Source organism: Dendroctonus ponderosae, unplaced genomic scaffold, assembly GCF_020466585.1.
Source record: "Dendroctonus ponderosae isolate FM_Combo_2020 unplaced genomic scaffold, Dpon_F_20191213v2 Dpon_F_20191213_1, whole genome shotgun sequence".
Lineage (NCBI taxonomy): Eukaryota > Metazoa > Arthropoda > Insecta > Coleoptera > Curculionidae > Dendroctonus > Dendroctonus ponderosae.
Window position 1 is genome coordinate 10,755,826 of NW_026017110.1, and position 25,348 is coordinate 10,781,173.

The 25,348-nt window shown below is 34.7% G+C and overlaps 2 protein-coding genes across 4 annotated transcripts; one reads left to right on the forward strand and one right to left on the reverse strand.

Moving 5' to 3' along the window:
• Positions 1–1,523: 1,523 nt before the first annotated feature.
• On the forward strand, positions 1,524–12,550 carry LOC109534946 (solute carrier family 35 member F2-like). The gene is made up of 7 exons (XM_048670110.1): positions 1,524–2,010; positions 2,067–2,370; positions 5,506–5,659; positions 6,762–6,918; positions 7,112–7,316; positions 7,519–7,667; positions 11,133–12,550. The coding sequence occupies exons 1-7, from the start codon at positions 1,937–1,939 to the stop codon at positions 11,317–11,319; spliced, it is 1,230 nt and encodes a 409-aa protein (XP_048526067.1). The 5' UTR covers positions 1,524–1,936; the 3' UTR covers positions 11,320–12,550.
• On the reverse strand, positions 12,475–25,340 carry LOC109534945 (RNA polymerase-associated protein CTR9 homolog). Of its 3 annotated transcripts, none has more exons than XM_048670093.1 (17): positions 24,878–25,340; positions 24,763–24,823; positions 24,584–24,682; positions 21,254–21,493; positions 20,631–20,853; positions 19,789–20,569; positions 19,156–19,374; positions 18,630–18,801; positions 18,385–18,577; positions 18,187–18,323; positions 17,220–17,482; positions 15,811–16,018; positions 14,291–14,430; positions 14,103–14,230; positions 13,841–14,050; positions 13,472–13,787; positions 12,475–13,010 (listed from the first exon to the last, which is right to left on the reverse strand). In XM_048670093.1, exons 2-17 carry the CDS (start codon positions 24,802–24,804, stop codon positions 12,803–12,805), a joined length of 3,579 nt encoding a protein of 1,192 aa, XP_048526050.1. In that variant the 5' UTR covers positions 24,805–24,823; positions 24,878–25,340; the 3' UTR covers positions 12,475–12,802. The 3 variants fall into 3 exon arrangements, with proteins under 3 accessions (XP_048526050.1, XP_048526051.1, XP_048526049.1); XM_048670094.1 differs by having other exon boundaries at positions 24,874–25,340; XM_048670092.1 differs by having other exon boundaries at positions 24,763–25,340.
• Between the last annotated feature and the right edge of the window lie 8 nt (positions 25,341–25,348).

The window sequence follows — 25,348 nt, forward strand, 5'->3', positions numbered from 1 at the left end:
TGGTTCGCACTATAGGTAAGATTAACGGTTATTTTTCTGGAGGTTACAACGTTGCAGTTTTCCTTTGTTATTGGATTCCAAAATTCAGTTCCAAAAGAAACATGTTATTTTAAATTTTTTTATTTTTTTATTAAAAATCACAATGATGATGATAGTAGAAATAGTGATGATAAATAATGATTGAGTTTATTAAGAAAAATAATTCTTGGCATTGGTAAACACAATCATCAACAAAAAAACATAAATATATTGGTACTTCTATTCCATGCGGAGAATATTTGCCAAAGCGGGTGCTATCATAAACGAGCGAAGAACTAAACTTAGTAAAGAGCATACGCAAAAAAATAATTTTACGTGTTAATTAATTTTTAAATGAAAATTAGCTTCTTAAATATTTTGTTTTTTTTTGGTATATCATTTTTAGTTTACCAATTTTTGGAATTATTTTTTTAATAAACTAATTTATTGTTTATTATCACTATTTCTACCATAATCAACATTGCGAATTTTTAATGATAAATTTAAAAAGTAACATGTTACTTTTGGAACCGCATTTGGAAACCTAATATCAAAGTGAAACTACAACGTTGTTACCGTTGTTAAAAATAACCGTTAGTACACCTCTAATATAAGCTTCCCCTCCACCGCTGCTGCTTCCCTCACCACTCGACTGCAAGCGCGCGGTTGGCTGGGTTTCGTGAAATTTATGACGGTTTTTAGCATTCAACCAGTCATCTGGAGGTGCACAGTAGACAATTTAAAAACTATTTTTCAAATTATTATCAGACTTACGATAATGCATGCAGGCCTGTGGAAAAAAAACGTACTGCAAACTTTGAATCGAGATTTAGAAAAAACTAATAATCCAGCACCCGCCTTTGGCACATATAAAACACATTAAAACCCGTACCTTCCCGTAGCGGTACAGCTTAAGAAATGACGGAGCTATGAATTTTCGAAAAAACGTTAATATCTACAACTTTTGTTGAATGTTGAAAAAAACGCACTGGAAACTTTGAATAGCGATTTTGAGAAAGCTAATAATGCGACAGCACTCGCCTTTGGCACATATAAAGAACATTATGATCTCTATTTTCGCTCGAAATTTTTGCGCTTCAGCTCAAAAGTGATAGAGCTATAAATTTTCGATTAAACGCATAATTTTTCGGTTTTTTCCTAAATTTCTTAGAGCCCCAATTATCCGATTTAGGCGTTCGATCTCTCATCTTAATGTAGATATTTTCAGTCCGATTCAATCATTATAGTTTCAAAGTTGTAAGCAAAAAGACAAAAATAGCGTTTTTTGCAATAAATTGTTAATAACTAACATATGGACCGGAAATGCGAGTGAAAAACAGATACTTTTTTATATGCTCATTATCTCTTATATCATCACACAATTGGTTGGTTACTAGCCTTTCTGTCACGATAAAGCAGTTTTAAATATCAATAGCTTGGCCTATTAGAATAAAATGCTTTTAAACTTAGATAAATAATATAATTAATTATAATCCGTGAAATTTGCGGTTCTCTATCTATCACAATTAGTTGGCGAATCATGTCGGGTAAATTAGGGGACACTTCATATCAGCAACCCTATATGTAACGCATACATAAACAGGCTATATGTATAATTATTGTTTCAGTATAGCACTAATGTAAATACATACTTGTAATATAAATAGCTATTAACACGCTGACTAATAAATACTACTTTGAAACGTGAAGATCGGTTCGTAAAAACATTTTTCAAGCCATAGATTGTCGTATCAATCGTTCTGCAGTGTGCGCGGAAATCGTTTAGTTCACACTGCGACGCATGCTCGGCACAATTTAAAATCGGATATTGTGATGATTCGCCCCCAAGAAGGGTGCCCCGCCCTTGAGTTTTCCAGGGATGAACGTAAACAAATACTCAAATAAATGTTTGTAAATTATGGGTGACAATAACACACCTAACATAGGGTTCTGTGATCACATAGGTAATAATTTGTCCGAATTGGGAAAATGGTAAGTCGCCTACTTTTGTTTAGACCATTTTACACCAAAACTTGTTTGTTTTTCAGGCAAGTATGGCTAAACATTATACTCGGCCAGTTCCTCTCGCTAGTCCTTTGCGCCATAAACACGTTGGCACATTACTTAAATTCAGGATCAAGCGAAGTCTTGCCGACTGGCCAATCATTGCCTCACTACATGTTTTTATGTGCCGTTTTTACGAGCTGGTTGGCGTTTAGGCGAGGTGACAAAGGTCTCATTTCCATTATTAGAGCTAGAGGCTGGAGATATGTGCTGCTTTGCATCATTGACGTAGAAGCTAATACTTTGATGAGTACAGCTCATCAGTTTACCACGCTTACCAGCATTCAGGTACAACGCATAATCATTTTGCTTTATTTAAAAATTATCTTTACATAAAACACCAAAAAAAAAACAACAAATACATGTAAATATTTTTCTCTCTTCAACTGTCTGGCTCCAATTGTCTCAAAAAATGTAGATGTATAAAATATGTGAATAATTGATTAAATTGTGATCGGTCTGTCCGCACGACATGTGTTCATGTGACATGTTCGACTTTGCCTTTATTTAGGAAAATGTATGGTTCCATGGCACCACGGGGGCGTTAAAGCCATAAACGACAAAACGGTTGCGTTTCGGTTTTCGTCTGATGAAGTGTTTTATATTCGCCTTTTGTAAACCATTTTTAATAATTTACAATAAAGACATTTATTATTATTATTATTATTTATCTATACTCTATTACATATTACAATTATAAAAGTATGTAATACTTATTATATTTATATTATGTATATACAAGTATATATGTCCGTTATCTAAGTTGATTGAATTCCATTTTTTATATTTCGGGTTATAATGTATGTTTAGTATATACATACTTTTCTATTAAGTGTGTAATAAAGTATATAACTTTTTTCGAGCGCACCACTTACTATTACTACATATACGTGCTGCTCATGATGTCCCTGGAAGCAAAAAATATAACGTTTCTGAGGCGAGTCGCATGGGATCTGCATGAGATATATGTGCGAGACGTGGGACGTCCTAGGGACAACCTGCCAAGGATCATTCCATGCGGGATAACGGGGATCAAAATAGAACGTCCCACCGATCAGTTGGGTTACAAGTTTACCAATGAAAAAATTAGAAAGAGACATGGGATCAATTTTTACACAAGAAATGTATCCTAAACGAAGACAACTAAATCACAAGCGATTTATTTGTTTGATTGATGCAATTTTTTCAAATTGTCAGATTAGGCGTAGTGGCGTTATTGCTCCCAGAAGTTGGGACTTAAATCCTCTGGATTGTTAACATATTTGGTCTCAAATGAGATATAATTTACGACAATTCAGAAATAGCTTACTAATTGCGACGAAGAATATAAATCACTGCTAACGAAATTAGAGGCAATCCCCAACAAGTGGGTCAGTTTCAAAGGTTTCTGGTTTCAAAACGCTATTTACAGATGAAGACCGGGCAGGAAAAGCCGAGGGGATGTCAACTTTTTGTCCAAATTAATCTAATCAGGTCATTTAGTAGAGCAAAATGTATGATTCAGAATAGAAAATCGCCAAGCCAATCATACCTGCCTCCAATGATCTCCAAGAACTATTCATTTATCAAAATGTTCAAATGTACATTCCTGTCGAATCATCTCCATATTGCAAAAGGAAATTGGAAAAGGTCTCTGAAGGAGAAGAAAAAACACAACTGATTCAAGACCTAAAACGTAAATGATGGAGGCAGAACTTCATTTGAAGAAAACCAAAAATGTTATTTAAAGAAGAAATACAGAAAAGTCGCAGCGAAAAGAAGAAAACTTTGAAGCAGTAGTAGTAAACCATGAATGCAGTAGACACCATGAACAACTATTGTTTGTTACCAAGTTCCTTGGTAGTCCAGAATCTAAACTGTTTTATGAAAACTTGCTTGGAACGGACGGACGATGATGATTATCGCCAAATTGATTGAATAATTGAAAAAAGAAATAACGAAATAAGAAAATATAATTTATTACCAGTCAAATAAGTACCCAAAATATAAATTTTCCGTTATTTCTTGATTTTTTAAGAACTTATATTATCAAAAACAAGCTAAACATTTTGCTTGCAATGTTTTGGTTTATTTTAAAAATGTATTTTTCTCAAAAGTAAGTCGGATGGACATGTATGATGTTTTCCCTCGAATCTTCATATATGTAAAGTGTATCAGTATCGATGTATTTGCCACTTTGAACAAATAATTTCAATAATTATTACACATTTTACTTGTTCAATTACTTAAAATAATTTGTTCCATTTTAAGGTTCGCATATTATGAAATCCTAGTGTTGGTTAAATCGATTTTTCTCAAAAAACGTAGCAAAATATTGATATGAAGCTAAATTATTTAATTTATGTAGAAATACTTAGCTTGTTCAACTTCATTAATATAGCTTTTTGATTTTAATAGAAACAATTTAACATATTTTGTAATATTCATGTATACAGGTATGTATACATGTTTTGAAATTATTTGCTAATTGATTATTTTCACTTGGTAAGTCTTTCGATTCATTTTAATGCACATATACAGGGTGTCCTGTAAGCACATTATCAAAAGGACACTGCGATATTCTTTGGATCAAAAGAAGACGATCTGACCCAACTTTTATTAACAAAAAACGTCTGGCTCCTCAGCTATTGATGGTCAAAGTTCTTCAAAAAATTACCTTTTTTGTAATATCCACAGAATGGTACGATGTATTTTAGTGAAACTTGTTGCGAATTTGTTCTTATGTATAACTCATGCTTTAACGTCACAATGTCACAGGTTGAATGACGTCAATTCCTGACGTCTTAATGACGCCAACTTGCTGGTGACTTAATGACGTAATTTTGCTTTCGTCTTAATGGTACCAATTTGCTGACATCTTTATGACGTTAATTGCTGACGTCATTAGTACGGTTTTCAGTTTATCAAATAGTGTTTTATATTTGGCAGCGTTACGTCGGTATTTCGTCTGTAAAATCTACGACTGTGACTAAACTTTGGGGATGTAATAAATAAATAAATATCTCTCAAATGACATATCAATTGACCATAGCTCTGATTAAAACTTTTTAAATGGTAGCCCCGGGTGGCTCTGAAGTCAGAGGGGCCCCTATAAAAATTGTGTAATTTTTGTTCCACGTTTTAACATATATGTTAAAATCTATATCTCTTAAGCGTTTTATGGTATCTTTTTTGGTTCAAAACTTATAGCCCATTCTCCGTTTTCAAAATGCCTCCCTGCATAGAAATTAAAGTAAACGACCAAATTGTTTTTAAAATGTTTTCAAACATCTGTTTAACTGTTAAGATCTTTTAGATGAAAATGTTTTTTGTATGCTAACTACCTATTCATATTTCAAATAATTTTATTTTTGTACTGTATCACATTTTGCATATATCTCCAACATTCTAAATATCAAAATATTATATACTTGTGTGTTTCAGTTACTGGGCTGTGTGGCAATACCTGTAGCTTTAGCCTTGAGCTGTTTGGTGCTTGGAGTTAGATACAGAATGGTGCACATTCTGGCAGTATCTGTATGTTTAATAGGTGTTGGGTGCTTAGTATGGGCTAATATTGAGGATACTAAAATTGATGGCAAGTTTATGAAACAATTCGATATCTAGTTTTACTCAGCTGATTACGGTGATCGGTTAATAGTTTTTTCATCAAACTGATCTGATTTTTTTATAAGCCTTTGAATTTCAGCTGATATCTTTGTGAATGTAACTGAGCAAAATCTCATTTCCAAAAGCCATCAAACACAATGATGCAATATATGTGACATAATTTTGAGGAAAAATATATATTAGTCCTTTGTGAGAAAAATTTTTTTTCACAAAAGTGATTTTTTTCACAAAAAATTTATAATTTTTATTATACTTCCTACATACTTCTAAGCAAATTACGTCGATGTTCAATTACCCTGTATAGTAAATTATATTTGAATTTAGATGATTCTGTCTAGGCATGGGTAACACTGTGTTGAGTTGCGCTATTGAGTTGATGTTGCTCTTTGAGTTGATGAGTTACAACTCATAGCATTTGACCCAGGTCCGGATTAAAGCTTTAACGGGGCCCGGGGCTAGTAGAAATTATGCTCGTTAAAAAAGGTCACCAAGTTTTTGCGGCTAACGTTTTTCCAGTTTGGCAAATATTTTATTGTTTAAATACCTAAAAAAAGTCATCACTTTTTTTACTGCTAACGTTTTTCCAGTTTGGCGATATTTTATTTTTTAACACCTAAAAAGTCACCAGATTTGTTATAAGGAACGTTTTATTCCAAGAAGGTGACTTTGCCGACTGTGCTCGTGCGTTGTGTTGGCGCACCAAGCCATCCCGCCAGCATTGCGCCAACTCTTGAAAATTCACTGAGTTTCCCATGCCTAATTGTGTCACTGCTAGTAGTAAGTAAATTGTGGCTAAACAGCATCAACCTACTAAAGCTAAACAAGTTTAAGGAGAACAAATTAATGTTAGAATCGTGAGATATAATGCCTCGTTGTGGACTGTTCACTCGTTCACTGGATTTCTCACTCGAACCACTTAAATGACCGAGCCAGCGATAGTACAATGATATATTATTTAATAAAATCTGATATTATACAAGTGGCAAAATAGACATTTCAGCTATGTATTAAAATTGTGCTTTAAAATGCTCATTGTAATAGAATGGACATAATTAGTTCATAATTTTTAGGAAAAAACCAACTAGTTGGCGACATGCTATGTTTGGGAGGAGCAGTTTTGTTTGCCATAGTCACTGTTCTGCAGGAATTGTCAGTAAAAAATACTGACATTATTGAGTATTTAGGTTTACTAGGTCTGTTTGGAAGCATCATATGCGGATTGCAGATGTAAGTAATACCTACTTGTGATATAAGCTACCTAGCTTATATAAGCTACCTATAGTACTAGTGATATAAGCTACCTATAGTCACCTTGATAAATATTGCAGTAAAAGTTTACTTAGAAGGCTTAGATTGAGTCGCAAAATATTCTGTGTGCAAAGTGCATCTACCAAAATTCGGCATTCATAATTGTTTTTAGGTTGCTGTTGGAAAAGCAAACCATGATTTCATCATCATGGAAGAACTCCGGTGCACTGTTGTCTTCGTTTGCCGCTTGTCAATTTATGTTCTGCACATTTTCCAGTATATTCTTACTAAATATGGGCACAACTGCTTTACATTTGTCATTAATATCCGGAAATTTTTATACGCTTATCATTGGAATCCTGTTATTTAATTATAAGGTAAGAATCGTGTCCTATCAAAGTATTTATCTAATTCGAACAACGTAGCAAGATTTTAATGCAATTTCCAATTAAGTGAGCATTAATAAAATGATACTATGATAGTTAAAGGTAAAGATAAAAACTACAGATTTAAAGAATATATATATATTTGTAGTTATTGTTACTGTTAACAATTTTCTAAATCTATATACGTTTTTAGTTTCATGCTTTCTATTTTCTATCCTACACCCTTTCAATGACGGGAGTCTACATTTACTCAATAAAGAGGACCTCAACCAGACCAATGCATAGCATGTTAACTGTTAGTTCTCAACGGAATGACGCTGCAGCCCAGCATCTCAATAACAGGTTTGTAAATGAAAGGAAACTATTCCCAATAATTACATTTTTAAACAACTAAATTCTTCTCAAAAACGATCCCTCCAAAAATTGGTAAATTGATCAGAGACATAAATATGACACATTTATACTGATACATCATCAACACGAAAATGAAACTCACACAGCGCTAGAAGTTTGTCTCACGAGTTTCCATGTCCAGCCTAAATTGGCGATCCGGCTGTTAGCGGAACTAATTAAATAGCGAGCAGTAGGCCAGTACTCTATACATACTCTATACCAGGGTTTCCCAAACTTTTTCGATAACGGAACGCTTTCCAAATCCAGAAATTTGAACGGAACACTTCCTTTTTTTAATACTATAAAAAAGGTTACAACATTTCTGATGCGGCCCACATCAGGGCGTATGGAATGTCAAGCTAATGTTTTCGCGGAACACTAGTTCAAGTGCCATGGAACCGTAGTGTTCCGCGGAACACAGTTTGGCAACCTGTGCTCTATACAGTAATACTAGTAGTACTCTATTCAGAAATAGTCTATTAATTTTCAATACTTTCGATTCATGATTCTTCTAGGAGAAGCGTAGTGCGCAAAACTTACTCCTTTGCTTTCATGTACCCGCACGCCCCTGCTGGCTTGGTAGGAGTGTTTTAAGCAGTTTTAAGATATCCATCGTTATGAGATTTTATTATTGATAAAATGGCAGAGACAAATTTCTGTTTTCATGGGATTTCGTCTTGTCTCGCATCAGATCTGCAATCCTAAGGCCCAGATACAAGAGATTATTTCTTGTCTCTACTTAGGCGGGCCGTCCTTTGGATGCGGTTTCGTGCGAACTGGGTTCGTCCGAAATCATGAGGATGATCCAATTTCATTGCAACGTACTAGAGCTCATCCAGTAGATCCGAAATCATTCGTGCGAAATTGGATGAATCATTGCGATCTGCAGACTATCCGCAACAAATGGGATTGGTTCGCAAGTTCGCACTGTTTCTGACCGATTAGCGGAGATTGGTTGTTGCACACCGACGTTGATTGAAAGAGTATATGTTATTTCAATCAACGGCACCGAGTAGAAATTAATGCTGAAAAACATTTTTATTACATTTTTACACCAATTTTGTATTTACTTGTGACAAACGTGATAACTTTTCCGTTCAGTACGGAAACTAGGAGAGAAGATTCTCACAACAAACAAAATTTTGAATTAACTACTCTCTCACTTGCATTGCTATTGTAGACAAAAATAGAATAGAAAAAAAACAAGTAGCAGGAAATTGCGATTGAGATGGCATTTTTTGTACAAAAGCATAAATTTGTGCGGATAAGGCATAATAAGGAATACAATTTATTTGAACCTTATCTATTGTATTTAAAGTAATCATTTATTTCAAGAACTTATGCGTTATCCAATTATTGAGGTGTAAAATAAATTTAAATTTTCCTCTAACGTTATAACCTAAACTGGACCCTCTATTTTCACTCAGGGTTCCAAATCGTACCGTTCTCGAATGTGTTCGGTCAAATATTTGTTCCGTACAAACTATTTGCTGCTCTTCCTCTCTACCAATGATAATGTTTTGCAACAGGATCTACTTCAATTGATTTTTGCAGCTCATTACAAATTATTTCGGCAGGCCCTAGTTTTGATACTTGGAAAAGTCCCAATAAATACGTTTACTCAATAAAGAAGCTTCATCTCAGCAACCCAATAGCTTTTTATTTTTAACTTTAATCGTCTTTTGATAAGATAATTATTTTCCAAAAGACAATCATCCATTATTGTTAACATTTGTATAATTACGCTGGATAAACGTGTTTATTTGATACATAATCCAACTACACATGACTGATCAATTCGTACGAAAAATAAGCTTCCAGATTATCCACATATGCGTAATCTGACGACAGAGTTCGTCCGATTTCGGACCAACGCAGTTCGCACAAAATCGCATCCAAAGGACGACCGGCCTTAAGGCCGGGTCACATCTATCTGATCCGACTCCGATCATACAATCGTACGAAGATCTGAGAGCAAAATGGTACTGGACTTTCAACGCCGTAGTTCACATCTTTCCGCTACCTGCCCGATCCGTCTCCGTTTTTGTATCCGATCATGTTCCGATTTTGCTGGCTATTCGATGGGTATTTGCTATCCGATTGTCGGAAGGAGAAACGGTCCGCATTTTAGGTTGCGTCAGTGATACATTTGGTTTTTAATGGACAATATCTACAGTAAGCTGTAGATATTTTTTGAACTTTGAATAAATTTTACTTAAATAATAACATGGTAACAATTGGATAATCGCAGTATTTTAATGAAACTTAAATTTACAGACCGTAAAGTTTGCACTGAAGTTCTTATTTCGTTAGAAATATTAAAAATGTTTTCCTGAAGTTCTTCAATTGTATTCATTTCTGTTGAATATACCGTATTTTTAAATGACCCCAGAAGTAAAAATTAAGCGCGTTTAGATCGGGAGATTTAGGAGACGAGTTTATAGTAGCTTCTTGACCTCTCCCAATCCAACGGCTTGGAAAGTTTTGATCAAACCGAAACGATTTAATTTTTTTTGCGGGCAAACTAGTGGTTTTAGGAAAAAACAATAAGAGATAAAAAAGTTGATAAATAACTTGTAGTAATTAAAAAAAATATGTTGATAACAGTTTAGGTGTACACTCAATATCTCAAAAATTAAACCTCAAATTAAAAAGATTCTCAAGGAGACCCCGCTCTAAAATGACTAGGAGAACACGCTGTTAAAATATTTTAACATATTAACGGAACACCCTGTATTGAATTGAATATTAAATCTTAACTGGGAAATAATAGGAGGAGGCACCAATTTAGATCTAATAAGCATAAAAGAAAATAACAAGGAAATTTTCAAATTAACATTATTCTATTTAGATTCTATAGCGGATTGAGAATTACAGCCCTGTACAGGTTGGTGGATGCGTAATAATAAAAAATTAAAATTCATCATGCAAGAGACGCGATATACTATTTTACGATCATATCACTCTGAAATAGTTTAGCTCATTATGATTATTGTCTTCCGTACTAAAAGCTCATTCACACGGTGATATTAATGTATTGTGGTAAATTCCACAACAAGGTCCCAGTGACGAGCCGTTAGTGTCTCATATCAAAATTGTTTGATATACGACACTTTGACACCGTGTGAACGAGTTTTAAGTAACAAAAAACGAAAATAAGTAACAATTTATGGTAACATTTTGCGTGAAGCAAATCAGAAACATAATATTAAACTTCAGATATTAATAAAATATTTACGAACTAAATATTACTTAATTTTCCGACTGATGGTATTCTTTTACAAACTCTGCGACATCACACACAGTGTTGAAACAAAGGCAAAGTTGTTATACATATAGCGTACAGTTTCGTTTGAATTCTACTGAGTAAGAATTTTTTTAAATCAACTTATTCACATAATTAATGCGTTTTAGGCACAGTGAATGTCAACTGCAAGACCACATTATAGTGGATAGTCCGGAAAGAATGAATGAAATTTTATCGGCATTTGGGACGATAAACAGCAACGATACATTCCCCTTGAGCCACAGCACGAACACGACATTTACATCATTCTATGGCAGTCATGATGTCCTAAGTCATCAAACGACAAGTGCGTAAAAGCATCTTGAGTGTTGCGGCTGCAAGTATCTCATTTTATTTGGCGTGAAGCTAGTAGATTGGGTGTAGAGTTTAAAGGCTCAAATAAAGCTTTTAACATGTACTCGTATGTAGGGTATCGTATGATATGTAAACGATGTTTTCCATTACAAATATTGCTCAATATCTCGCATCCATAAAAACCAAAGTGTATTTATATACTTTTATTTGTAAAGTTCCACATTTTAACGGGTATTCTTAAAATATTGTTCTTCGTGTTTATTTTATTGAGTTAGGAGGCGTCCGCATGCTAAAGACAACTTTTAAATTACCAATGAAGGTTAGTTTAATTCTACTTTTATTTCATAGTTAAAAGCTATAGCATAAGAACCAATTTTTTTCAGAGGACATTTTGTTCCCGCAAATTATAAAAAATCTATCTTTTTCGGCTTCCTTGCTTAAAGTTGAATTTTCCAAATGATCATTTAAACCCTGAACGGTTAAACACCTTCATTCCCCATCTGAGTGGGATACCGAGAATATACGTCTATATTTAAAAACAAGTAAAAACAACAAACCAACCTATCTCTTCTGCAGGACGCTCAGATCATCACCGAGTGGTCCGTATGATGACGGTTCGTTTTCTTTTTAGAACGTTTCATTTACTATGGGGGTAATTTAACATCTGCGACGGGCATCATTTTGCAACTTTTTTAAAGAAGTGGGTGCAAGCTTCCTTCAACTTATTGCGGAGAGCCATATCTTTCCTCTTATGATTTTTAAACATATCTTTTTAGTTGATTTTGTTTTCCAGCGCAAGTTATATTGTGTTTAAATACAAGGCCTGCTGTTTTGATTTTAGTTTTGAATGAGTACCGACAACAGTTACCAATAGTTTATTTACGAATTGGCTCAAATATAGTTTTAGCGGCGTTCGACTTACAGATATGTCCAGTTACTGTATTTAGGAACTAATATTATTCTTCACAAATTTTTTCTAAATGCATTCCTAGTTTCTTGACACTTCATTAGGCTGCTTACAGATGGTTAAGTATAATGGATGATGTTAATGTATTTTAAGAAACCGTAACCGTATTTGTAAACACCTACATATTTAGACACTGATCGTGCAACGAACTCGTTTTCTACTTTTTGTAACAACAATAAAACGCAATGTTTACTACCGCATACTATTTATTAACTATTAAATCTGTATTTTATACATAAATATGCATTAGACACACTATGTAAACCTGTGTTTAATTTCTAAACAACAATCAAAATCACTTGCCTCTAATAACAAAAAATAAATGTAGTTAAATAAAACCAGACCAACATATTTGTACGGTCTAAAAAAATCTTTTAAAGTCCCAAAGAAGAAATAATTACAAAAATATTTGTTGCATTGGATGTACATCTATTGAAATTAGCAAATCAATACAATTATTATTATTGTATTATCCGACAGTCTGAAACTTTTAATGTTAGCCGTAGGTCTACATATTTAATCACTCTTAGAAGGCGATCTGGAATGCGACTTGGATTTGGATCTTGATTTGGACCTAGATCGGGACCCAGATTTTGATCTGGATCTAGAGCGTGAGGGCGATTTTGATTTTGACCTAGATTTGCTACGTGATCTGCTCTTTGACCTCGAAGTACTTCTGGATTTAGATCTAGATTGGGATTTCGATCGCGATCTCGACCTCGATCTGTATAGAACAATCATATAAATAAAAAGGCACACCTTCTTAAAAGATAATAATAAGTATCGGTTATTAAGTAATAAAATATCAATTTAATAATATTTATATTAAGTTTTCGAAAACCCGTCAAGTTTTCTTTCTTTATTATCGAACACGTTATTTCGAAAATATTTCGCATACTATGCCGTCGATTATATCCAAAATATCGCATTCATTTTGAATTTTTGACATATAAGGTTTAGAAAGATTCTTGCAGCGATTTACCAAAAAAATACTTGAATTCAAAAGAAAAATGTGAAAAGATAACCCAAACGATATGTATGCGAATTTTATATGAAAATGTTCCCAAAACGGGTTGTATATGTTCATTTAGCAAAATTCTCATAAGTTTCCAGTCCTATACTTACAATCTTAACAACTGATATTTCGTGCTCGATTGTGTTCAATAACTATCATGTGCTTCTTACCTTGATTTACCACTGGATCTGCTTCTAGACCTTGATTTAGATCTAGATTGGCTTCTAGATTGTGACCTGCTGTTTGATCTTGATCCGCTTTTGGACCTTGATCTGGATCGGCTCCTAGATCCTGATCCACTTTTTGATCTAGATCCACTTTTCGATCTTGATCTACTTCGTGAGCTGAACTTACTCTTAGATCGAGATCTACTTTTTGATCTTGACCTGCTTCTCGATTTATCTGACTCCGAACCGGAGGAAATGCGACGTTTTTTATTCACTGTTGCCGAGTCACTATCGTCACTGACCGGTCGAGGTCTCTTTTCTAAAAAAACATTCAATCATAAATAAAATAGGGTTTGCTACATGATGACTTACCATTATCACTTTCATCCTCACTAGTGGAAATTGTGGCTTTTGAAACAATTCTGCTCTTCTGTTTAGCGCTAAGTCCTTCATCTGAGACTTTCCTTTGTGGTCTCCTCTTTTCTTTTCGTGCTTGCTTTCCCCTTGAAGGTTGTTCTCCGCTGCTATCAGAGTCATTGATCTCTCCGCTGCCATGCCTTTTCTTTTTCCTACCACCTGCACCTAAAAATAAAAACGTCCAGATATTTTACTTAAACGTGTTTTCCAACAAAACCTTTTTTCTTTCTGTCCCCACTTCTTCTGCGTTTTCGTCCTCGCTCTTTCTTGTCTTTCGGTGGTCTCGATTCGCCACCCACCTCTCGATTTTCTTGCCCACTTTCTGAATCTGAAACGTAAACGTCTCTGCAAAAAAGAACGAAAAGTTATTTCCATTATGGTTCAAAACCATTTCACATTTCGTACTTTCTGCCTCTTCCACCCTTTGTTTTCTTTTCGGATGGCATTTCCTGGAACAGTAGAGCGTTCTTTGTTTTCTCTTTGTATTCTTGACGTTTTTGTAGCATCTGTTCTTTGGTGAGCCGTTTTTCTTCCTCTCGTTTTTTCTGAAAGACAATATTTTGTTAAGTCTTATTTGGTGGTATTTTGTAAAGATATTGCCATTTTCATAAACAATTGGTCTGAAAACAACTTTGCAAGAACAACAGGCTGCAAAACGAAGATGTTAAACATTTTCCCAGGTTGCATGATACATTTGCCTAAAACAATTTTTAGACAGCCTCAAATATTATTCTATTATTATTAGCTCATCCTCGTCCACTCCTGAACGTAGGCCTCTTCCAATTGTCTTCAGTGTAGTCGGTCTTGGGCGGTTTGGATCCAATTTTTCCCGGCGTGTCTCTGGATGTCGTCCCTCCTCCTCGTCTGCCAATCCTTCAGTTATTCCTTGCCACCGTTTCCAGGCGTCTGGGACTTCAAAGGCTAATACCCAGCATTGAACGTTCGACAGCTTTCTGACACACTCTCAGGCGATTGGAATTTTTTATGTGTAGGTCATAGTCTCAAGCTCATACGTCATGACAGAATAGAGGTAGAATGAAGCTCTCGAACATATTCCACTTTAGATTAATTGGAGTTTTAGGATTTTTTAGGATGTGAGAAAAGTTACCATACTTTATGGGTGTTATGGTTTCTTAGATCACTCCTTATCTCTCTCTTTACTTGTTTGTCTATGACTCTGTAGTCTGGCGAATCTCTATTCACATCTCTTCGAGTCTTTTGCAGATTTATTGTGGTTGTACTAAGCTTTGATGGCGTGCCTTTTTGTAGTGAGCATACTTGTTTCACGGAGGTTTGAATGCTTTTGGTTATTTTTTTCGGATAGGATGTTAAGATCTAGATCTTTCAGCGTTTCTACAAGTTGGAGTCGTTGTTCTATGTAGAAGTGATATTTATCTCTCTTGTGCTGGAGTTCAAGTAGGGACGCTGACGATTTTTTCTGGATCATCTTTTTTCTTCCGAGCCGAGTATTTATCTATATTTTTGTTCACAAGCCAGTAGTGACTTCCTGTATTGAAACGGTCTAGAACAGATACATCCGCGCAGTGTTGTCTCAATATTGAACTAAAGTCTGTCAGACTAACCCAAACAAGTAGGTGAGAAATAATGGGGAATAATAACACATATATTGCAATAACTCAAACAGCGGAGAGGAGAGTCGACTTCAATAATCTATGACCGCGAAACTATTCCAAAACATTCGAAATTAAATTCAAAACTGATTATTTTTTATCAAGTCGTCCAAGTACAACATTTTTAAACTTAAACTTAAATTTTAAACTTAAAAGAAGCGTCTCCAAACATCCTCTTTGATAATTAAATTTGGAACCAGACAATTTATAAATCCGGCTAAACAGTCAGTCCAAAATAATTTCATAAGTTAATTTGGTTCCGGTCAAAAACATCACTATCGACAACATAATTACCATTTCCTCCAGCTGTTTCATTTTGAATGCAGTGCGTTCTTCATCTTGCTTTCTCCTAAGTAATCGTTCCTCCTCATCCACCCTTCTGGCTCTGGCCACGTGATACTGCGCTTGAGATAGCAAATCCTTACATTGTCGAGCTTCTAGTCCCGCTAAATTTACGTCGTATCGCATTTTATCCCCAAATTCTGACAAATACGTAAAATACCTAAAAAAATCATTTACATTCTGAGTATTAATATGTTAAGTTTACAACTTTCTATTTTCAGTTGTTCTTGATTTTCCCATGATAATTAACTACTTTCCTTTATACATTATTTTACGAAAAACGATTTTTTAATGCTCGGAAAACATGCAACTATTTGCAACCTACCATTAATCATCATATTTCCTAATAAATAGGGCATGATTCGATATGCGCGAGAAAAGACGACAGAAAAAAGATGATTTAAAGGATGTCCCGTAAGCACATGATCAAAAGCAAAGGGGCAAACACAGAGGGCATGATAAAAACCAAAGACATTCTTTGTCTCAAATATGACCTAACTTTCCGATACCAAACTGCTAGAACTTTTTATTTGGTAGTTGGAATCAAGTGATTTTCTTTGAGTTGGAGCATTAATTTTTGGACTCTTTGTAAAACATTGCAGCATTCATAGCTTTTGTACAAAAGGAATATTTCTGTTTCCTTGCTAATTAACAATTTGATTCACTAACTACAAATGTCGTAGTAACAAAAAGTCATTTTATAGCAAATAAATTTACAATCGTTTATTAGGCCCGGTCGTCTTTTGGAAGCGTTTTCGGCTGAATTGCGTACATCTGAAATCTCCCAAAAAGAAAAAGAGAATTTTTAACAAAATATGGCCCCAACGTCAACAAATCCACAGCAAGTTTCATTAAAATCCATCTGACCGCTTTCCGCTTTTATAATTTATGTTTTGTAAATGTAGTGAATGTCTTCAATTGCTTGTTGACAAGCAAACAGAAATATTTTTGAGCAAAAACTATAAATGTTTCAAGATTTTATAAAGAGGACAAATATATCAAAAAGTTACGGATTAGTGTACATTGATTCTAGCCACCAAATAAAAAGTTCTGGTAGTTTTTGTACCAGGGCACTCAAAAATTCCTCAATTGCCCAAAGAAAATACACTCGGTTACTTCATCAGAACATGAGTCTTACATAAGAACAGATTCACAGCAAGTTTCAACTAAAATTTTACGAAATAACATTTTTAATGAAAAATACAATGACAAATCTTAGATTGATAGTAAACTTGGCAAACCACCCAATGGCGGGCTGCCGTTATCGGCATTGCTAAACTGATTAAGTAAAATATTTAGTAAAATTTGGTGCCTTTAAAATTGTTACTTTTAAACGAGTAAAACAATTCAAATATACTTACTTTAACGAAAGTCCTAGCTCATGAACAGCTTGCAATACCGTTTGTAAAGTCGACTTTTCATCTTTCAAAATTTGAGTAGCCAACCTCTGCAGAACCAAAGCGATATTGTAAAGCAGTACTGTATCTTGAGGTGCAACCCTTCTGGCTTTTAATAGCACCATTTTTGCTTCTTTTAGTTTGCCTGCTTTATAGTTGGCCCTAGCCAAATATTGAAGAACTTCAACGTTGTTGTATTTGAAAAACTTTCTTACACAGTTTTCATACTAAAATAAGCAAAATACTATGAATAATCGATGATAAATTGACGATTGAAAATGAATTAGCAATCTTTTAAATCGATAATAGTAGCTAACTCAAAGCTCAATTGTGTTAGATATTCTCTCACTCTCACGAACAGATTTGAACTATTTACTATTACCAGGCCAAAACTACCATAAATTACCACTCATTCTAAGTGGAGATTTTAATGCTGATTTTTCTTCCGATCGAGCGCAAAATTTCAGCGCAAAAAATGTCATTTCTTGAATCAGTTACAATGAAAGACGATAAATACTCCACAACAAGCTACAATCGAGCAAGATAAAATCGAGTGATACAAAATTTGTTTCGTATTACAGTTATCAGAAACCAATTGCCATTTTGTAGGATTAGATTATGATAACGTAAATATCAGCGAGTCCACTGCAACTATTGAAGAATGTTAAATGGTGTAAACAAAATATAAATTTTAGATTCAAAATTTCACTAACAAGAAAATTGAAATTATAAAGTTGGTATTGCCATCAAGCGTTAAAAAAATTCAACATGTTATGGCTTCTATAAATAAAAATGAAGTTATCACTTCTGTCGAGCGTCCCGTGACGCACACCTTTTTTTTTAACTTGTCACAATAAGGCAAAGTTGTAATCAATACATTCACGCGTAGAAACCATCGTATCATACAAGCTGTAAATATATGAAAGCTTACCATTTGAATAGCACTAACATACTGTCTTTGCTCTACATAAATGTGTGCGATATTCAACCAAACATCGCAAAAGTCCGCTGTTGATTCTCTAACTTGTGCGAATATGTCTCTTGCTTCATTAACGGCACCCTTGTGAGCTGGAAGTATAACAATAAGGTTATACGTACATACCAGCAAGTATTCCTTAAACTTTCTCACCTAACACCGCCCCAATTCCATTAGCAGCCCATATATTCTTCGGGTCTATTTTCAGCACTTGCTTAAACATGCTTAATGATCTACTTTGGTATTTTTTTTCTTTTTCTTTGTCCTTGCTGGGTTGATGCAAAGTTTGTAACCATACGTTACCAAGAGCTATCAACGAGTACGAATCTTGAGACGTAGCCGGATTCTGAAATTGAAACATGTATTGCATTGCATTTGCCAAAACCTACTAAGAAAACCTTTAATATCCTTTCATATTTTTTTTGTCCGGGTCCCCATTCGGCTTTAGCCAAGTGAAGGTTTCCCAGTAAAGACCAAGCATCCGGGTGTTCCGAATTAATGCCCAGAGCTTCTTTAAACCAATTTGATGCTTCGTAAATGTGGCCTTTGTCTCTCGCCATGCAACCCAGTCTAAAACAAATATGGTTCCATCAAGTGGTATTGCACAATCAAATTCAATAGAAAAAAATGGAAATATATGTCACATCGTCAGCTTTTTCTGTATTGACTAGGAAGGACTTTTTCATTAAATCAAAAAGAACCTAGGCTTAAAAATTTCGAATAATGAAAACGCAAATCTACGATTTTTTAAATACATAACCGAAATGGCTGTAAGTCTAGCTTGCCAATGTTTGTATAACTAGTAAATAAATAGGTAAATATAAAAAAATTACGTAGTCAAAATATAGGAATAATATTACCGAACCTAAAAAAATTGAAAATAAATAAGCTGCGCGTAATTGATGACATTTAATTTATACTTGCCTTAAGTAACAGTCAACATAGTTCGGATGTTCTTTCAAAATGTCTTTGTAGAGCTTTTCTGATTTGTCAAATATACAGAGTGCTTCGTTTAGTCGGGCTAAATTATAGGTAATAGTAACAGATATAATATTATAATACTGTGGATCGTGTTGTGCTTCCGATTTTGCACGCTCTAAGGCCTCTTCTAAGGTTTTCTTGGCTTCTTCCAGATTTCCTGTCCTATAAAAGTACAAGATCTTACACGTGATTCAACCTAATCATATAGTTAAGTTAATGGTTTCCTTTAATATTTCTGATAATAATTCATTTGAGAAAACATATTTTAAATACATCCACTTAGTTTGGAGATTTGCATATTTTTAAACTAAAGTTTTCAAACTTGCTTGAAATAATAATAAGGCCTGCAGCTTATCCGCAAATACTAATAAAACACATATAAGGTGTGCCGTAAGCAGATGATCGAACGAGAACTGAGATGTTCTTTGGCTCAAATCAACGTTTTATCTCCGCTAATAATAAAGTTACTAATAGTGCGCACTTAATTTGGTACACCCTGTATATACTTAGCATATCTTTTATCCTGTTAGCAAATTTGCATTATTTATACGAAGTAGCAAAAAATTAGAAACTTACCTATAATGCAATGCAGCAACATTATTCAAGATCTCCGTGGGAATTTCAGCTTGAACATCTTTCTTCAAAATATTAACGGCGGTGCCATATGCATTCAACGACCCTTGCAAGTCTGATTGTTCCAAAATTTGTGCCAATTCAATCCATGCTTCGATGTCGTCTGGAAACTGTTCAGTCACTTTTCTTAAATGATTTTTCGCAATATCCCTTTTTGACTGAGAACTAGAATTTGCGTATAAGGATCCCAAAATTTTCATGGTTTCGTAGTTGCCCGGTTGAGCTTTCAAGACTTTCTCAAAGCATTGAGCAGCGTTTTCAGTATCGCCTCTGTAGATATACATTTGACCCAAGCCGAAATGTGGCAGCACAAATGCCACAGTTGCAAACTGTGTTGCTTGGTAATAATACTGAAAGGCTTGATCGTAGTCATCCTGTACGTGGAAGGCTCTAGCAAGCTGATAACAGCTTTCAGCACGCATTGCCTCATTTTCGGTGTTGTGAAAGGCATGTAAAGCCAAATGTTGTACTTTGCTATAATCTTTCTTAAAAAAGAAATGATTCGCTAAGTGATTCAAAACCATAGGATTTGACGAATCAATAGTATAAGCTTTAGATAGCATTTGGACGCCGTTTCTGATAGAATCTGGATGTTGCTTATTCAGTTTTAAAATAGCTAAACCTACTAGCGCTCCAACGCATTTGGGATCTAATTCTAATGCCCTTTCAAAAGCCAATCTGGCTTTGTCTTGGTTGTTTAACTTCATAAAGCAATGACCCATGCCTGAAAGATAAGGAATTGGAAAATGTTTTTCACATAGCAAACTTCAATAAAAATATATTACCTAGCCTAACTGCAGCAGGACAACTAGGATTGGTACGAAGTGCTTTTTTATAAAAAGCCAAAGCACCTCTAAAATCTTTTTTATTATAGGCTATGCACGCTTTTCCCAATAACGATGGTATATTATTGGGCGACTGATTTAGTACGAAATTAAACTGAGCATCCGCCTGCTCCATCTTGTCTCCCTCGAGAAGACAAAAGTATGCTCGACCCAGCAAATGATTCTGAAATAATATGTACATACTATGTGTTTCAGATAGCCCTTATTATCTTTTAAAAGTGCATGACATGTAAAATGTATACATCAGCTAAAACTTTATAAAAAATGTATACAATTTTATGTGCTATGGTTCACGAGTCATGTATTACCATCTGCAAAATTATTTTGGAAACAGAAAAAAAAATGCAGACAAAAGTAAAATTTTTAAGGTTTCTTGTTATGTTTCGAATTTCTTTTCTTGTTATCTTTCGAATGTTTATATTTCTATGAAGATTAGACAGACGAAAATTGGGGGGTTTAACATTGTTTTAAATCGTTGGAAAAAATAAAAAATACGATTTGACGCAATTCTTACATGTTTCAAAAAGTCATGGTTTGTGATTATTACTTAATTTGTAGCTTACCTGGTCGTACATAATGATTTTATCTGCGGTTGTGTACAGTAAGGTAGCTTTGGTAAAAAGGTCTCGTTTTTTATCCTTGTTTTTCTCCCTATTAGCCTGCTGCACATAATAGGCAGCCAGCATGTCAAGGGCGCGCATCTGGTCCTTTTCATAGTCACGGTATTCGACATTGGCATCTGAACGAGATGCTTCCAAGATTTTGAGAAAGTCATCGATTTGATTTTGCTTGTAGTATTCCAACTGAAATGTATATACATATCAAATCAAAACACCAGTTATTGTCATTGAAAAGTTTAGATACATTTTATGGACAAAGCGAATGACAAATAATAATATGACTAAATTACTGCGGCACCTAACATCCTAGCAAAGAATAGTAAGGCAGGTATGTATCGTCTATCGCCAGCGATTGGCCGTGATAAAAATATTACGCACAGTCGATCTATCGCCGATCTTGCGCGTGCTCAATTCGAAGTTTCTTGGCGGCGGGTTGGGTATTTTACGGAGGTGGATAATACCATCTCCGGCTACTCTCCGAGTAAATACGGTTAGGAAATTCAGTTACATGTGTTTTAGATTACACAGACACAAACACGTTTGGAGTCAAACGGGCAGAACTTCGAACACCTCTTGTAATTTAGCAACTTAATTGTATTTTATTTGCAACATTATAAAGCAGCACCAAAATATAGGAAATAGACTATTTTCATCTTTTAACAAAAATTGAGTTCTTTTACGTCAACGCATCGAAATATGTAAAAGGGGTACAGGTCAGGGTTTTGCTACATGATAAAACCAATAAGGCATTTGATGTTACATGATAAAACCAATAACACGATACCAAATAGTGATGGTGGGGAAGTCGATGCAAACGCCTTAAGTTTTATCGGTGTGAAAATAAATGCAAATTTATGAATTTGTTATTTGGTTCAAGGCAACTAACACGTGCGTCTTAACACCTCCAAAATGGAAAAGAATTGTGAGTCTCGCGGAAAGAAAACGTAAAAGTGATCCTTCTAAATATGATCGTAATATTGAGAATTGCAAAAGGGCAAGGGTAAAAAGAAAGTCTTATACGAGTTCCAAAGGTAAAAATGAATAGCAAATAGGAGGCCCCCCTTGCAGGTAATTTATAGTTTCATTTTTTAATAAAAATCGAACTGAATATTATTTTAGTTGTAAGCTAAAATGCTATGAAAAGTTCAGTGATGGTGATAAGGTTCAAATTTTTGAACGATTCTATTCTTTTACATCCAAAAACGAAGAAAATATCTACCTACAGGGTCTTACTCAGGGGTTAAACATAAAGCATCGGCGTTCTCGAGAAGGTGACAAAGACAAACCAAAATCATACAGTTTTAAGTGCTATGCATTCAAAGGATCTGGTAAAACTGAAATTTGTCTGGAAGCTTTTATGTCTTTACATGCAGTCACTTATAAGCGTGTTAGAAGAATTGAAAATCTGCAAGCGCAGGAAAAATCACCTAAATATTAAGAGATAAGAATAGAAACAACCAAGTGCTAATACTGCTAATACTGTTTCTGAAGAGATCAGTCAGTCCAGGAGCATATTCAGTCTTTTCTTGTAAAAATAAGCCATTACTCTGGACAAGAAAGAAAATATTTGGATAGCGAGTTGACCATTCGTACTAAGCACAAGCTTTTTCAACAAAAATATCCAAACATTTTCTTTTAAGACTGTCCTTTGACCGATGCCTTTTTCGTAAAAATTTAAATCTTCCGTTTGGTACCACAAGAAGTAAGAATGCGATAACATCACTCAAAGACTACAAAGAGTCAGGCAACGGTGGTATCTGCTGGGCGAACTGCCAAAAAAAGGAGGAATCGTTCTGTACCAAAGAATATATGAAATTATTCTAAAAATATGGGAACAAAGACTACCTAAAGAGTGGAACGGAAGCATATACATAAGAAAGCAAACAAGGAGCAATTTCGAAATTATAGAGGTATATCTTATCAACACAACATACAAAGTCCTAACAATAATACTGAAGCTGCTGACCCATCATATGGAAGTTATTGTCGGCGACTATCAGTGCGAATTTCGACCCGGAAATTCGATCAGACAAATATTAGAAAAAGCTGGGAGTTTCAACCGGGATCTTCACCAAACCTTCGAGGATTTCCAGCAAGCATATGACTTCATAAAAAGAAGCAGGTTATGGCTGGCAATGTTGGAGACCAAGGAAGCTAGTGGAGCTAACACTAATGTTCGTAACAAACGCATATGCATATACATTTTTCGTTACGTTACGTTGAATATTTTTCAATTTGGTACGGCGTAGCACCCATTTGCCAGATCATCCAACCAATAGAAACACTGTCGTATCGTCGTATAAACGGATACCCGTGACAGGTGCCTTACTCCTTATGTTGTTTATTATTTGTGGTGGTTCAAGGCTGGTTACAGGGTTTATGATAAAGCTATCAGCAACCTCTTTAGAAGGAGAAAATCTTGAAAAAGGGTTAATAGATTATTCGTTTGAAGTCGTTTGGATTCGGCATAACTACAGCTTTCTTTGAAAACGTTTTAAGCACTAGATAAACGATTTGCTTTCGGTAAATCTTAGGTAGATGAAGTATTTAAGTGAACTGCAGATCACCCGACTCAAAATTCCAATTCCTGTTTCGACAAAGATTGAGAAACGATGGAAATTTAGGACTTACAATATTCTACCCAAGTAGCTAGCTGTCTTCAACGACTTGAGAAAAATATTGAATTTTTAAATTACCGCTTTATGATCACAGAGACATGTGCTAGACACTGTGAATTGAACATCACATGGAGGAAAATTAGAGGCCACATGGTCTATAACAGAAAAATCACTAGAAATTCTAGTTGGAGGAGCATTCAAAGAACGAGACTTAAAGTAGAAATTAAATATATCTGGTCAACACAAACAGCAGCGTAGTCAATTAAAATATTTGCACAAAATGTACTTGCCTTTTAGGGGCCGACTAGCTATCCACGAGGTATACCAGAAGAGTGTGTTTTTATGTAGTTTTCCAAACACAGTTTCAAATATCACATAGTTTTGTACTCAAAGCGTCCCAGATAAACTAAATCAACTCAAAAAAGTTGAAAAACTTAAAGAAACTGTGGTCTAGCAAAAATAAACAATTGCAAAATAGCAATTGAATTTTAGTATTTAAAAACAAACATTATACTTACTACTGCTTAAAAAGCGGTAAAGCGTACCTGTTTTACAGTTTTCCTACTATTAGTTGGATATGGTGTGTACGATTTGTGTAAGTAGGACTTATTTTGTTAAGTTTAATGAGCATCAAAAAGTTCAAATAAAAACTTACAGCAAGATTCACCCATATCGACAATTGCGTATTTTCTTGTCGTAAAATACCCAGAACTTCATCTCCTTCTGGAAGCTGATCCGAATAAAGTTCTATCACCTAAAATAGATGAATTTTAATAAAACTTTGTTCGACGATTAGCAGCTCGGCTATGCAAGCCCTTATTTTTAAAGCTTTACCTCGTCAGTATCCCGCAAAGGAATTTCTATGGAAGCTGCCATTTCTATTTTGATGGGAACACTATGATGGAATGAATTATTTATTGATGAGTATTAATAATAATACATTACATACAAAGTACGGAAAACTGGCAAATCTCACAAATCCAACTTTCAAGAATTTACCAAATTCCTAATGTCAACCATAGAGAAAGTAAAATAAGAGAGGTGGCGGTATAATGTTAAAACTTGGAACCGCGTTGCGCTACATCCGGCTGACCGTCAGTAACGGGAAGCTTTGACGGTAAAAACAGGTATCTAGATTATCGGCTAGTTAGAAGCGGGAATTTTAAATTTTTAAAGGTACAAAATACTTCGGGTACACAAAATTCGGTGTCTACACATGTTCTCTCGGTTATTAATGGTAATAGAAAATGTGCTGTTTACTCAACAGGGTGCAAACAAATTCCTATTTCCATTAATAATGAACCGAGACTACAATGTGTAAGGACATCGAAATTGTAACACTCAGAACACAATTTTGATCCAGATTTAAGGGGATCCATGACAGGGAATGAAATAATATATACCTAGATCAAAATAAAAT

Bases quoted from the DNA above. Each gene is read 5' to 3' on its own strand.
- LOC109534946 (XM_048670110.1), top strand. From the start codon at position 1,937: ATGGGTGACAATAACACACCTAACATAGGGTTCTGTGATCACATAGGT. The intron at 7,317-7,518 runs GTAAGAATCGTG...ATACGTTTTTAG, and splicing joins TCCTGTTATTTAATTATAAG to TTTCATGCTTTCTATTTTCT. The intron at 7,668-11,132 runs GTTTGTAAATGA...AATGCGTTTTAG, and splicing joins GCCCAGCATCTCAATAACAG to GCACAGTGAATGTCAACTGC.
- LOC109534945 (XM_048670093.1), bottom strand. From the start codon at position 24,804: ATGGCAGCTTCCATAGAAATTCCTTTGCGGGATACTGACGAG. The intron at 18,324-18,384 runs GTGAGAAAGTTT...TTATACTTCCAG, and splicing joins TGGAATTGGGGCGGTGTTAG to CTCACAAGGGTGCCGTTAAT. The intron at 14,231-14,290 runs GTACGAAATGTG...TCTTTTTTGCAG, and splicing joins AAGGGTGGAAGAGGCAGAAA to AGACGTTTACGTTTCAGATT.